Below are 13857 nucleotides of genomic sequence, written 5' to 3'. Positions count from 1 at the left end.
GGGAGGGAGGAAGGATCTGGCTGTTTGTGCAAATTTAGCCGGTTACCACTGCAGGAGCCTCGTAACTCGCTAGCCTCAGGAGCAGAGCAGAGCAAGCTTTTCTGGCCTCGGTACCTTGTTCAGGATAAGCCTCCTGTTTACTGACGGTGGATGTAGGAGTTGGGTTACGCTCCCTTCTCCTATCTGCTTATTTGCTGGTGGTGGTTGGTTACGTTCCTGCTGCTTTCTTTTTTTGCAAACTTAAAAGAATTTCTTTAAAGCCGGCAAACCAAGCGAACTTTGAGAGGCAGTGTTTTGGTGCCTTAGGACAGGCCCTGCTGCCCTGGCTGTTAACGTTTCCCTTCGCCTCTGATGCTGCTTTCTTCCTTTCCAGCGCATGGAGCTTCTGGTCGTTGGTATAATTTTGGTGGTTGGAATGCTTTAAGAAGGGGCATCCTTAGCAGACCCTTTTTTGTAAAATACAGACGTTTTATTTACATAAAGCATTTAGAAGCTGCACGTTCCCGTGTTCCTGAGGGCATTGGCACAGGCAGGTGCTTTCATCACATTAATGATCATGCAAGATTTTATTTAGAATTCCCTGTACGTACCCGGATCAGTCCAGACGGTGGGTTATTTATTTATTTATTTATTTATTTAATTTCTTTTCCTATACCGATGCTCAAGACTAGGTCTTATCGTACCGGTTTACAATGTAACTGAGGGGAAACCAATTAACATCAAGGTAGAAAGTAAAGTTACATTAAACAGGGAGCATAAAACCTGGGCAATGGAAGACAGTACAGAGTTTAAACTAAGAAACAATTAGAGAGAGAAAAATATATAAATCAACAAAAACTGTAAGATACAAAAACATACGTTTATCCTAGGCAGTTATTAGCCTGGTATGTCCAGAGGGAGAAGGAAAGGGTGAGGTTGGGTGGGGGGGAGGGATTGGGGAGGGGTGGGGGAGTGAGAGTCAGTGATGGTTGAGGAGATCCTTCAGCGGTAGGCTTCTGCGAAAAGCCAGGTTTTCAATTTCTTTCTGAAAGTTGAATGGCATTGTTCTTGGCGTAAGTCTTGTGGAAGTGAATTCCAATGTAGTGGACCCGCTGTTGAAAGAGCTCGCTTGTGAATAGTGTTGTGGACCGATGATTTGTTGGGGGGGGCCTTGAGCGAACCTTTGTAGGCGGTTCTGATCGGTCTTGCGGAAGTATGTAATTCAAGTGGGAAGGTGAGTTGGAGAGTGGATTGCTGGTAGACTGATTTGTGGATGATGGTGAGAGCCTTGAAAAGTATTCTATATTGGATGGGCAGCCAGTGTAGAATTTTTAGTATTGGTGTGATATGGTCCTTGCGACGAGTGTTTGTAAGGATCCTGGCCGCTGCGTTTTGCAGCATCTGAAGGTTATGTCCCCCATCCAGCAGATGGAGTCAGACAAAGCTTCGAAGGGTGCTGCTTTATAAACCAGTGCACCCTCTGTCAATCCCCCAGTATGTTTCTGACTCCAGCAGATAGGAGTGGGGGTACCTCTGCTCCCCCTAGGGCATTGCTTCAAGCTAGATTTATTCTCTATTTCTAAGCTTACTTGTTTTTGTTTGTTGGATGGATCAAGTTCTTGTAGTTTAAAAAAAAAAAAAAAGCTATCAGCTTCCAACTTGCAGCCCAAACTGTTATTTTCTCACAGCCTCCCTTCTCTGCTTTCTCTTTTAACTGTGTACCAGGTAAGTTTTGTTTTTTCTTTCCTTCACAGCTTGGCTCACTAGCTCTGCTCTCCCGGGGGTGTATGTTGGAGGTTCCAACCGCTCCCCCTTTTGCCGCTGTCCGACCCGCTGCCCCGAGACGCCATTTTCCTTGCGGCAGCCAGCTACAGAGACGCACATTCCTCTGGCTTCCTTGTTGGGTCGGTGAGGGAGATTGTTTAATTTCAAGCGGAGGTGTTTTCCCGCTACTCGCGGCATTTGCAGTTTATTTCCTCGCGGCTTCCCCCTCTCCTGCCATGCCGAGAGCTTATCGATGTTCGGCGTGCGGGGAGCCCGGATCCCGGCTCTCCCGCGAGGGGATTTGTACGAGGCGTCTCCCTGGTGGGGAGGGCCCCTCGCAGCCGGCGGGATGCTCAGTTTTGCACCTTCAGGCGCGCCTTGATGTCTGGCGGCCGGCCCCGATCCCACCTAGCGCGGGAACGGCGGCCATTTTGGATACAGAGCCAGCCGCTCCTGCGAACCCAGAAGGAGATCCTGAGGAGATTTTTTCACCGTTTCCACAGATTTTAATGCCGGTGCCTCCTCTGGGACCCCCTGTCCTCCGGCAGGGGACCCCTCTGTTTTACCTCCCTTGGGGCCTCCTCCGTTTTCCACGGATTTTGTGCTATTATTGCACAATGCCTACTTAGCCAGGATGAGCCAGCCTCCTCCCAAGATCATCAGGTTAGCGCATCCTCCTCCCGTGGGGGCCACCCAGGGAGTCGAGGGCTTCGGGGCAGGAACACCCGGGGCCCCTCAGGGGGCCGCCAGGGTTCGTTTGGTTCATCTACCTGTGGGGGGTGTTGATACCGCTCCTGATCCAGACCAGGAGGATCCTTTGCTTATGGCGCAACTAGAAGGGGATGATCCCAGAGCTCTGCGTATAGTCCAGAGGGATTTATTTATTTATTTATTTTTATTTTTTCTATACCGGCATTCGCGATAAATATCGCATCATGTCGGTTTACAATTAACAAGTGGATAGGGAACAAAAGGTAAAAAATAACATTGATCTAAGTAATAAAAATAATAATAATAGTAGTAAAAACATTAAACAAGAGAAGGCTAAGGAATGCAGTTATAATAAAACAAGGGAGTAATATAACTTGGATCAGAGAAAAGAAGCAGGGGTTTAAATAGAGAGAACATATATGCCAGTCAATGTGCTTATAGCGTTGATGAATTGCCCTTATGAGGTAGGGATATTAATTACCATGATTAAGGCAGAGTCTGAGCTAATAGGTAATAATGGACTATGTTCAGTCTGGACAAAGTGTGCAAAGACTTCCAAGCAGTCGTCCTACAAATCTCTCGTGGTGACACTTGCTGACATTTGGCCCAGGACACCGCCTGGGACGAGTAGAATGAGCCTTTTCTTCGCACCACTCCACAGCACAAAAAAGGGGATCCGAAAACCTGAAGCTGTTAGTAACTAAGTTACTGCAACAAAACACTCAACATCCAAAAGCCGAACTCTCTCGCATGAGGCACCATAGCCTCCAGGTTTGGGCAAGCTGGGAGCTGCCCCGATTGATTTAAATGAAAGGACGAAACCACCTTCAGCAGAAAGGCTGGAACTGTCTGCAAGGAAACCCCCAAATCCGAAATTCAAGAGGCTCCTTATATGCCAAGGCTCGAAGCTCCGAGATCTGCCTAATGGAACAAATTGTAACCAAGAAAACCTCCTTCAAACTGAGATCTTTTGTAATAGTCCTAATGGGCTCAGATGGTGCCAAACACATGCCTTTGGGAACCAAGTTAAGACTCCAGGAAGGACACAGGTTCTGAACCGGAGGGCAGAAATGATGAGGGATGAGCTGGACTCACTTATTCTGCATATCCTGCAGGAGTTGGATATTGAGGCCCCCCAGGAACAGCTTGGGCCCATTCCTCCGGTGAAGAAGGGAGACCGCGTGCTGGCAGGTGTACACCCTCCATCAACGTCCTTTCCTACCCATCCTACTCTTCTTCAACTATTATCCAGGGAATGGGATTCCCCTGAGGCCTCCCTTAAGGTCAGCAGAGCAATGGAGAAACTATATCCCCTCCCAGATGACTTCCTGGATCTGCTAAAGGTTCCAAAGGTGGATTCCGGTCTTGGCCGTCACGAAAAGAACCACCATTCCGGTGACGGGAGGTACAACTCTGCGTGAGCTGCAGGATAGGAAGCTCGAAGTGTATCTCAAGAGTCTTTGAGATGTCCGTGCTGGGAGTTTGAGCGGCCGTCTGTAGCTCCCTAGCACAACGAGCAGGCCTTCGCTGGGTTCAACAACTCCTCAGCTCCCAAGACTTGCCTCCGGAGGAGGTACAATGGGCAGACCACCTGGAAGCCATCATAGCGTATGGAGCGGATGCTCTGTAAGACCTTAGAGTTCTGGCCAGATCCATGGTCTCGGCCAGACACCTCCTCTGGCTCCACAACTGGTCGGCGGATTCCTCTAAATCACAGATAGGTTCGCTAACTTTCAAAGGCAAATTTCTTTTTGGAGACTACCTCGACCAGATTATCAAGTCCCTCGGAGAGAATGCGGTACATAGGCTTCCAGAAGATAGGCCATGGACTGCTAGGTCGTTCACTGCCTCCAGAGTCCGCTTCCGCAGCCAACAGCGTTTCCGCACCACAAGACAGACGACCCCCCTCGTCTGCCTTCTTCACGTTCCCAGTCCTGGTCCCGTTCCTTTTGAGGCCGGAGACAGACACGTGATGGCCCGACCCCAGGAACATCCTCAGAGTTCTCGCAGTGATACCAGGCTGGCCCACTCCCTGACCCCCAGGATAGGGGGACAGCTTTCCCTCTTCTGCGAGGAGTGGGTCAAGATCACGTCGGATCAGTGGGTCCTAGATATTGTAAAGCATGGCTGCGCATTAGAATTTGCTACCCCCCCCCCCCCCCCCAAGGGACAGATTCCTCTTCTCCCTCTGTGGGTCACCACAAAAATGAATAATCTTGCAGCAGACGATTGACAGACTCCTCGCCCTGGGAGCAATCATAGAGGTGCCACCAACAGAAGTTGGGTCCGGCCATTATTCAGTCTACTTTGTGGTTCCCAAGAAGGAGGGCTCCTTCCTCCCCATTTTGGATCTCAAGATGGTCAACATGTCGCTCAAGGTACCCCACTTTCGGATGGAAACCTTACGCTCGGTGATTGCGGCTGTACGCCGCAGAGAATTTCTCGCATCCCTGGATCTGACGGAAGCCTATCTGCATGTTCCCATCCTCAAGGCGCATCAGTGCTTCCTCCGCTTCAAGATCCTAGGACAGCACTTCCAATTTCAGGCACTACCTTTTGGCCTGGCGACTGCTCTGCGGACATTCACGAAAATAATGGTGGTAATTGCGGCAGCTCTCCGCCGAGAGGGAATATTGGTTCATCCTTATCTGGACGACTGGCTGATCCGGGCGAAGTCCTTGAGCCAGTGTCACCGGGCGGTCAACAGAGCATTACAACTGCTCCAATCCCTAGGTTGGGTTGTCAATTTCACCAAGAGCAGCCTTACCCCATCTCAGTTTCTGGACTTCCTGGGAGCCCATTTCAACAAGTCAGCGGGCATGGTCTTCCTGCGCCTAGACAGGGCTCAGTCGATTATAGTGCAAGTGCAGCGCTTCTCTTGCCCCTCCCTTCCCACGGCTTGGGATTATCTACAAGTACTGGGCTCCATGGCTTCCACCATCGATCTGGTTCCCTGGGCTTTTGCACATATGCGTCCTTTACAGAGAGCATTACTCTCCTGCTGGAAGCTGGTGTCTCAGGAGTTCCAGGTCGTCCTCCCACTCCCGCAGCTGGTCAAGGACTGTCTGCTCTGGTGGCTCGACCCGATTCACTTGGCACAGGGGATGCCCTTGGACATTCCAGAGTGGGTGGTTATCACCACGGATGCCAGTCTCTCCGGCTGGGGAGTGGTGTGCCAGACGAGTTTGGTTCAGGTGTGGTGGACGAGGTTACAAGCCACCTGGCCGATCAATCGCTTAGAGACCAGAGCGGTCTGTCTGGCACTGAAGAGTTTTCTCCCCCTCATGCTTCGCCGAGCGGTTTGGATACTCTCAGATAACGCAACCATGGTTCATTACATCAATTGGCAGGGAGGCACGAGAAGTCATCATGTCTTGCTGGAGGCGGACAAGTTGATGGCTTGGGCGGAGGCCCACCTATCTCGGCTGGCTGCTTCTCACATAGCAGGCGTAGACAACATTCAGGCAGACTTCCTGAGTTGACAACGATTGGATCCTGGAGAGTGGGAACTCTCCGAGGAAGCGCTGAGCCTTCTCGTCCGTCGTTGGAGAATCCCTCACCTGGATCTGATGGCCACCTCCCGCAATGCAAAGGCACCGCGATTCTTCAGTCGCAGAAGGGAGCACGACTCAAAAGGGGTAGATGCCTTAGTCCTCCCATGGCCACGTCACATTCTCCTCTGTGTTTCCGCCGTGGCCGCTCGTGGGCAAGGTCCTCCGGAGAATAGAAGTACACCACAGTCCGGTGATACTGGTGGTGTCAGAATGGCCCCGTTGTCCGTGGTTCGCGGACTTGGTCAACCTTGCGGTGGACGGGCCGCTTCGCCTGGGTCATCTGCCGTGCTTACTGCGCCAGGGTCCAGTATTTTTCGACCAGGCAGAACACTTTGGTCTTGCGGCTTGGCTTTTGAGAGGCGCCGACTGAGACGATGTGGATACCCTGAAGCCATAGTTTCGACACTCCTTAAGGCTCGGAAGACTTCTACATCCATCGCCTATGTCCGGGTTTGGAAGGTTTTCGAATCCTGGTGTACCTCCACAGCGGCATCTCCACGAACTGCTTCCGTGGCACAGATTCTTTCATTTCTACAGGCCGGCCTGGAGAAGGGCTTAGCCTACAATTCGCTACGGGTACTGGTGGCTGCACTTGGTCCATCAACGAGAAGGAATTCCTTTTTTCACACCCGGATATCATCCGGTTCCTCAAGGGAGTGAAACACCTGAAACCCCCATTTCAGGCCCCTTGTCCTTCCTGGAGCCTCAACTTAGTCTTCCGGATCTTGGGCGGTCCTCCGTTTGAGCCATTGCGCTCTGCTACCCTCGGGGATCTCACCATCAAGGCTGTTTTTCTCATAGTCATTTGCTCTGCCCACTGGATTTTAGAGCTCTAGGCGTTATCCTGCAGGGAGCCCTACCTTCGCTTCATGGATTCGGGGGTCATCTTGCGCACGGTGCCCTTGTTCCTTCCCAAGGTGGTTTCCTCTTTTCATTTGAATCAAACGGTTGAACTTCCATCTTTCTCAGCTGACGATCCCAGAGATCTCCGCAAGCTTGATGTCAAGCGTATCTTGACTCACTAACTGGAAGTTACTAATGAATTTCGCTTGTCGGATCATTTGTTTGTTCTCTGGAATGGTCCAAAGAAGGCTCCAAGGCTACAAAGATGATTGCTCGGTGGCTGAAAGACGCTATAGGGGCAGGCTGACAGCCTCCGGCGGGCATCAGGGCCCACTCTCTCATGCGCAAGCAGCATCCTGAGTGGAGAGCCAGTCTGTTTCGGCCCAGGAGATTTGCCTTGCAGCGACCTGGGAGTCCGTGCATGCTTTTGCGAGGCACTATCGTTTGAATCTGCAGTTGACGAGCTTTGATTCATTTGGCAATAGGGTCATTCGAGCAGGGATATCCGGGGCCCACCCTCAGTAGGGAAGCTTTGGTACATCCCACGGTCTGGACTGATCCTGGTACATACAAGGAAAAGAAAATTATTTCCTTACCTGCTAATTTTCATTCCTGTAGTACCACAGATCAGTCCAGACGCCCTCCCTCAGAATATATGGGGTTTTTTTCTGGGATCTACTCTCTTCCTGCTCTAATACTTTTGCATACTTTTGAAACTGCTTTTCTGCTCACATAAGTCTGTTGTAACCTATATAATGGTTCTTTTTGCAAGTTTGCCTTGTTGGCGCCTGTTGTGTATTCATATTCACGGTTCAAAGTTAAACGTGTTTGGTTTCCTTGATCCATCCATCTCTGTTCTCTCTTGCTTTGATATTCTTCATACTGGGGGATTGACAGAGGGTGCACTGGTTTACAAAGCAGCACCCTTCGAAGCTTTGTCTGACGCCATCTGCTGGACGGGGGACATAACCCACCGTCTGGACTGATCCGTGGTACTACAGGCCTGCACTCGCCAGTGCTCCCCGAAGAGCCTCTGCTCAGCAGCGCTGAACCCCAGGACCTCGTTCCCTTGCACACAGCTGGGAGGGCTCAGTGCCTGGCATGAGCATAGATCCCCCCCGTGCTGGCACCCCCTATGCGTCCCCTAGGCTACTGGAGAGTAAATGATGTCCTTTTCATCTCTTATTTCGAAAAGAGCAACCTTTTTTTATTTGCTTTCATCTGCAGGAAAGGAAGCAGCACGAAAACGCAAGATTTCATCCCTGGAAGAACAGAAGGGCTGGGAAGCGGAGGTGGGCAGAACCCAGGAGAAGGGCGAGCCCACAGCGAGCAGGGAGGAAGACGAGACCGGAAGGAGCACAGGTGAAGCAGGAGCTGAAGTCCAGAAGAAAAGGCGCGTGAAAGCGAAACCAGCCAGGGCGGTCCAGGCGAGGCATTTCAAAGGTTAGACCTCGACCCCCAGGATGCCCGGAGCTTCCTTTTGGCTGTAATAACTAAGCTTGTTAGCATGCAGGTGGCTTTCACTGGCGGGCTCTGGACTCCTCCCTCAGAACATGCCTACATTTTATCTGGCTTAGTGCTGCCGTAAAAAGTAAAAGCCGTGACAAGAAACCCAACACCCTCTAAGAGGCCAGAACCAGAAAATCGCTGTAAACAGACTCTTGGACCTTCTGCTCCTGAAAACGAGCAAAAGCCTATGCAGTCTCATCCCTTGGAATCGGGACAGCACTGGTCTGAGCCCTGCTAATCCGAATCTCCAAACTGCTAGCCAGCGAGGCCAGGGAGAGTTTGAGCTCTCCTCGTTGTTAGCTTTGAAAGGAACGAGGACTTTTGGAGTGGGCAATTCCATTGAAACATATTTTTTGCTAAGTGCCTGCACTGGTTCTGGTCTCACCCACGATTTGTTCATAAAGCTCGGGAGAGGACAGTGATGTGCAAAAGAGCCAGCCCTGTGGCTGGCCAGGGAAGCAGAGCACCAGGGGGATCACAGCACAAACAATCAGTTGTTTAATAAAAAATAAAAAGTGATTGGGCTGCATGGCTGCTTTCAGTTGATTTCTGTGTTCTGGGTATTTTTTTACTTCACAGGTGATGTCGAGGAAGGCACAGAGTACCTGTTCAAAACCCACATGTGCTCCGAGTGCAAACGCTGCTTCCGAAAGAGAACTCACCTGGTGGAGCACCTGCACCTGCACTTCCCAGACCCCAGCCTGCAGTGCCCCAACTGTCAGAAGTTCTTCACCAGCCGCAGCAAGCTAAAAATCCACCTGATGCGCGAGGTGGGCGAGAAGAGCCACTGCTGCCCCCTGTGCGACTACAGCTCGGTGGAGAAGAACGCCCTGAACCGGCACATGGCCTGCATGCACGACAACATCTCCAACTTCTACTCCGACGTCTACCCCTGTCCGGTGTGCGAGCAGAAGTTCCAGCTCAGCCACGCCCTGAAGGACCACCTGAAGAGCCACAAGACCCGGCGGCAGCAGCTGCTGAGGTGCTTCCAGGAGGGCTGCGACTGCTCCACCGAGGACCGCCGGGAGTTCGTCCGCCACCTGAAGGAGGCGCACGGCGCCAAGGCGGTGGAGTGCAGGTACCACGCCTGCTCCCTGCTGTTCCCCACCCGGGACGCCATGGAGGCCCACCGCAAGAGCCACTACGCCTTCCACTGCGAGCAGTGCGACTTCGTCTGCTCCAACAAGCACGCCTTCCGCGCGCACAAGCGGCGGGGCCACGCCGGCAGCGAGGAGCTGCGCTGCGACTTCTGCCCCTACACCACCTTCAACCCCGTGGAGTTTGCTGACCACGTGGGGAAGATGCACGCCAACGAGAAGATCCACAAGTGCGGCGAGTGTGACTTTGCCACCGCCCACAAGAGGGTCCTCCACCGCCACACGCTTCTGCACACAGGTGAGGCTCCGCACCGACGCCCCCGCACGTCCCCAAGACAGGATAAGCTGATCTCTTGTCTAAGAGTTAAGTTTCGTTATTTTCGCTTGCCATGGAGCTCGGATCTGTCCGGGAGCCACAAGGACTGGAACGGAGAGCTCCTGCGGTAGATGTGAAGGGACTTCCTGGATTAGCTTTCAGTTTCGTGCCTTGTCCCGTGACTTGGTATGCAGATTCTTGTGGGACGTGGTTTGCTGCTTTTTTTTGAATTCGGCGTTTGTGTTAATTAATTAATTTTTTTTACTTCTTTGCCAGGTGAAAAACCTCACAAGTGTGCTCTGTGCGACTTCACCTGCCGGGACCTGAGCTACCTGTCCAAGCACATGCTGACGCACTCCAGTGACAAGAACTACATGTGCACCGAGTGTGGCTATGTCACCAAGTGGAAGCACTACCTGAGTGTGCACATGCGGAAGCACACCGGCGACCTCAGGTACTCGTGTGCTGCGTGGAATCTGTGCGAGCAGACAAACCGCAGTCAACGCAAAGTCCAACTAAAATAGAGCTCAGTAGGTCCAGAGAATTTAATTGGGATGAGATGCAAAACCTAAAAGTTAATTAGGTGGCATAGATTCACGCACACGTTTGTGGGTTACGGAAAGAAATGCCCGGGTCGGAAGCCACCAGGCCTGCTATGTCCTGAAAATCTGGCGTTATTAGCGGGGGACAAGCAAGCGGGGTGATCGCAGAAAGCTCCCCTCCCCTAAGCTAAAATAATCGGAAGTCAATTTTTCCCTCTCTTGCTTTTGGAAGTAATCCGGACTGCAGTTTGTCCGGGGCAATGACAGAGCAATAGAAATTCTGAAACTGAGGCAGGGAGGGACTTTGGGCAAGGATTGTGGGCCCTCTGGGGATGGGAAGCTGCTTACGGTGCCTGAACGGTACCTGTACTGAAGAGTCAGCCGTTCGCTTAGTGTCCGCTCTGTAGCTTTCTTCCGGCAACTCGGCTGTTTTTTTGTTTGGCGATGGGGACTAAAAACGCTGTCCGATTTTCTTTAACTGCCTCTGTGTTTCCCAGCCCTCTCCTGCCCACCAGTCGGGGTTTCGGGATATCCGTAAGGAATACACATGAGAGAGAGAGCTGCATGCATTGGAGACCCCAGGGTATGCAAATCCATCATTGTGGCGGTCCTGCAAACCCGATGAGAGGGGGCTGGGAAACGCCGGCCCAGAGCACAAGCTCCGTTATGTTCCCCAGGAGTCAGCACCAAACCATTCAGCTCGCTCCCCCATTTTGTTTTGGCTGCTTGCAGAAAGGAGGGAAGCGTCTGCAATTCTCCTGTCTGTGCTTTTACCTCCGAGTGTAGCTTTTCAGGACATGTGGAGGAGGACCTGAGGGATTCTCATGGGTGTATATTTTTTTAATCCACTTATTTCCCAAATACCCGAGCACAGTTGTCCCCGAGTGACTTTGTGTTTTGTACCCGAGCTGTGCTAAATTTTCAGGGGACGTCGGGGGTTCAAGAAGAGTGGGACACAGGTATTTTATTCTGTGCTTTACGTGTATGCAAATTCAGTTCGTTCTGTGGAAAATCCCAGTTCTTATTTTGTTCTTCTAGGACCCCCTCCAAGTAAACGGATGGTAATTTTTAACTTGTAGTGCAATCAAACCGAACATAGGTGCAGAAACATTCAGTCTCATGCATTTGGGCTGCTGAAATCCAAGGAATCCATAAAAGATGGAGGGGGGAGGAGGAACTGATGTGCGCCCCACCATGGAAAAGACACAGTGACTGTGTCTGATCTTGTTAGTGAAACAGTGTGATAAGGTAGTAACATCCAGTAAAGTAGGGGATAAGCACAGAGAATCCCTAGTGGCAAAAAAAGTGAAGAAAAAAGCAGAGATGAACCAGGGCCAATGGCTCTGTTCCAAGAATGAAATGGGCCAGATCTGCTGTCATATTCAATGTTCAATGCCTGGAATGCCCTTCCGGAGGAAGTGGTGAAGACCAAAACTGTGAAGGATTTCAAAGGGGCGTGGGATAAACACTGGATCCATAAAGTCTTGAGGATGTGAATGAAGAGAAGAGGCATGGGGGTGGCTTGCGGGAATGACTGCTACTACCTGATGATTAATACCCTTATTCAATAAACATACACAGAGTTAATGCAACTCCAACATTGCTCTATGCTTCAATGGCAAGAGGAAATGTGGAAAAAAGGATTTGCATTCACAAAAAAGCAGGGGAGTAGCTTGCTTGTTGCGACGGTTACTACCCTGAACCATTTAAGCCTGATTTTTCATTTGGAATACATATCCAACGCAGCCCACTGCTTCAACGGAAGGGGGATGAAGAAAAGATGATTTATATTCAGACAACAACCAACAAGGACTGAATTGCACAGTCTGAGTAAACAAATAAGCGTGGGAGTAGCTTGCTTATTGCAGCGGTTACTACCCCCTAACCAGTTAAGCTTGATACTTCACTTAGATGCAGCTCCAGCACTGCTCTCTATATCAGTGACGGGGGGTGGAAGGTAACTAGAACCAAAACCTTACTAATAAGGGCCAAGAGTAACAGATAAGTATGAAAAAAAAAAAGTGTGAAAGCTTGCTGGGCAGACTGGATGGGCCGTTTGGTCATCTTCTGCCGTCATTTCTATGTTCCCTGTATGTACCTGGATCAGTCCAGACTGCTGGGTTTTGCCTCCCTTCCTGCAGATGGAGACAGAAGAACTTTGTAAAGCACCCCCTCATAACCTGGTGTGCCACCTGCATCTCCTCAGTATTTCTCTGTCTCCAGCAGTCTGCACTTCTTTCTGAGGTGTAGATTAATCCTTTAAAAGAAAAAGAGAAGAATAGAGGATACTTAGAACAGGCAGCAGGGAGTAAAGTTTGTTTGAAAAAAAAGACAATTTTTCAGATCAAGCGCTACTGCGGTTCCAGGCTCCCAGGGGGTCGGCAGGTCTCAGGGAGACTATCCCTCCTGGTAGTAGGCACTGCAAGGAGCTGGGGTTGGTGATCCCGCAGCTCCCTTAAGATAAGGCTCCGGAGGTGAAACCGGTAGTCTGCTCCCTCCCTCTAGGTCCCGGTCGAAAGAAAAAAAACCCCAAAAACTAAAGAAGGGTTTTTATTTTAAATGAAAACTGCCTTCTGGGGATTCAGCCACTGACCGGGGTTCGGCTCAGCGTTTCCCGCGGGAGCACACTATCTGCCGCAATCAGTGTTCACGCCAATTTCTTGCCATTTTTTGACACCCCCCCCCCCCCCCCCTTTCTGTATGCTGCGGCCGGCGCGCTGTACCGCCTGCGGGGAGTCCGGTTCTCGGCTCTCCCGCACAGGCCTTTGTATTAGGTGCCTCCCTGGCGGGGAAGGCACCTCGATCTTGTTGCCGACCTTTCGGAAGATAAATCCACAAAATGAACCCGCACACTAATTGAATGTTGTTCTCATTAAATAAAGTATGTCTTAAATTTTTTTAAAGAACAATTTTTTATAAATACACCTCAGTGTCCCCCAATTATAAAAAGATTATGAAGTGTCGGATGATGCTTCATATAATTACCAGAACACCAAACCTTGGTGTCTAGCTCAATTTAGTATTATAATCATGAGCACCACCTTCCACCACTTTTAATTTTTACAAAATAATTTTTATTTGTCCTATTTTTTATTATTTGTTATATATGATTAAAAAATTAATGTTGCTTAACCAATCTTTTTATAATTGGGGGACACTGAGGTGTATTTATAAAAAATTGTTCTTTAAAAAAATTTAAGACATACTTTATTTAATGAGAATAACATTCAATTAGTGTGCGGGTTCATTTTGTGGATTTATATACGGGTTACCCCCACTTTTTTGTGGATGGTTAGTGGTAGACCTCTCGGAAGAGGCAGGCTGATAGGGACTGGCAGGCCGATCTGTTCCCGCTGAGTGCGGGAACAGCGGCCATTTTGCAGACTTTTTTGCTGTGGCAGAAGTAAGAGCCCTAGGGGGAGGGGAGCTCCCTCCTAATCTTTCTCCTGTCCGCGGGAGCGGCCCAGAGAGGGCTCAGATGGCGAGCACGATAGCCTGCCGCCAGGGGGGTCGGCCCTCAGGCTTTTTTGTTGGATTTTGTG

At 50.5% G+C, this 13857-nt stretch overlaps 1 protein-coding gene across 3 annotated transcripts in view; it reads left to right on the top strand.

Annotated features, from left to right (window-relative positions):
• LOC115082031 (zinc finger protein 142-like) overlaps positions 1–13857 on the top strand; it is a 68292-nt gene that overhangs the window by 4182 nt on the left and 50253 nt on the right. For 2 of the 3 annotated variants that reach the window (XM_029586290.1, XM_029586288.1), the window contains exons 3-5: positions 8079–8294; positions 8940–9755; positions 10050–10227. In XM_029586290.1, the coding sequence (XP_029442150.1) occupies positions 8079–8294; positions 8940–9755; positions 10050–10227 (1210 nt within the window). The remainder of the gene's footprint in view (positions 1–8078; positions 8295–8939; positions 9756–10049; positions 10228–13857) is intronic. The other variant, XM_029586291.1, reaches the window with a different exon arrangement.

The sequence above is a fragment of the Rhinatrema bivittatum genome, unplaced genomic scaffold (genome assembly GCF_901001135.1).
Source record: "Rhinatrema bivittatum unplaced genomic scaffold, aRhiBiv1.1, whole genome shotgun sequence".
Lineage (NCBI taxonomy): Eukaryota > Metazoa > Chordata > Amphibia > Gymnophiona > Rhinatrematidae > Rhinatrema > Rhinatrema bivittatum.
Note: the sequence above shows the minus strand (reverse complement) of the source record. Positions and strands in the feature narration are given on the sequence as shown.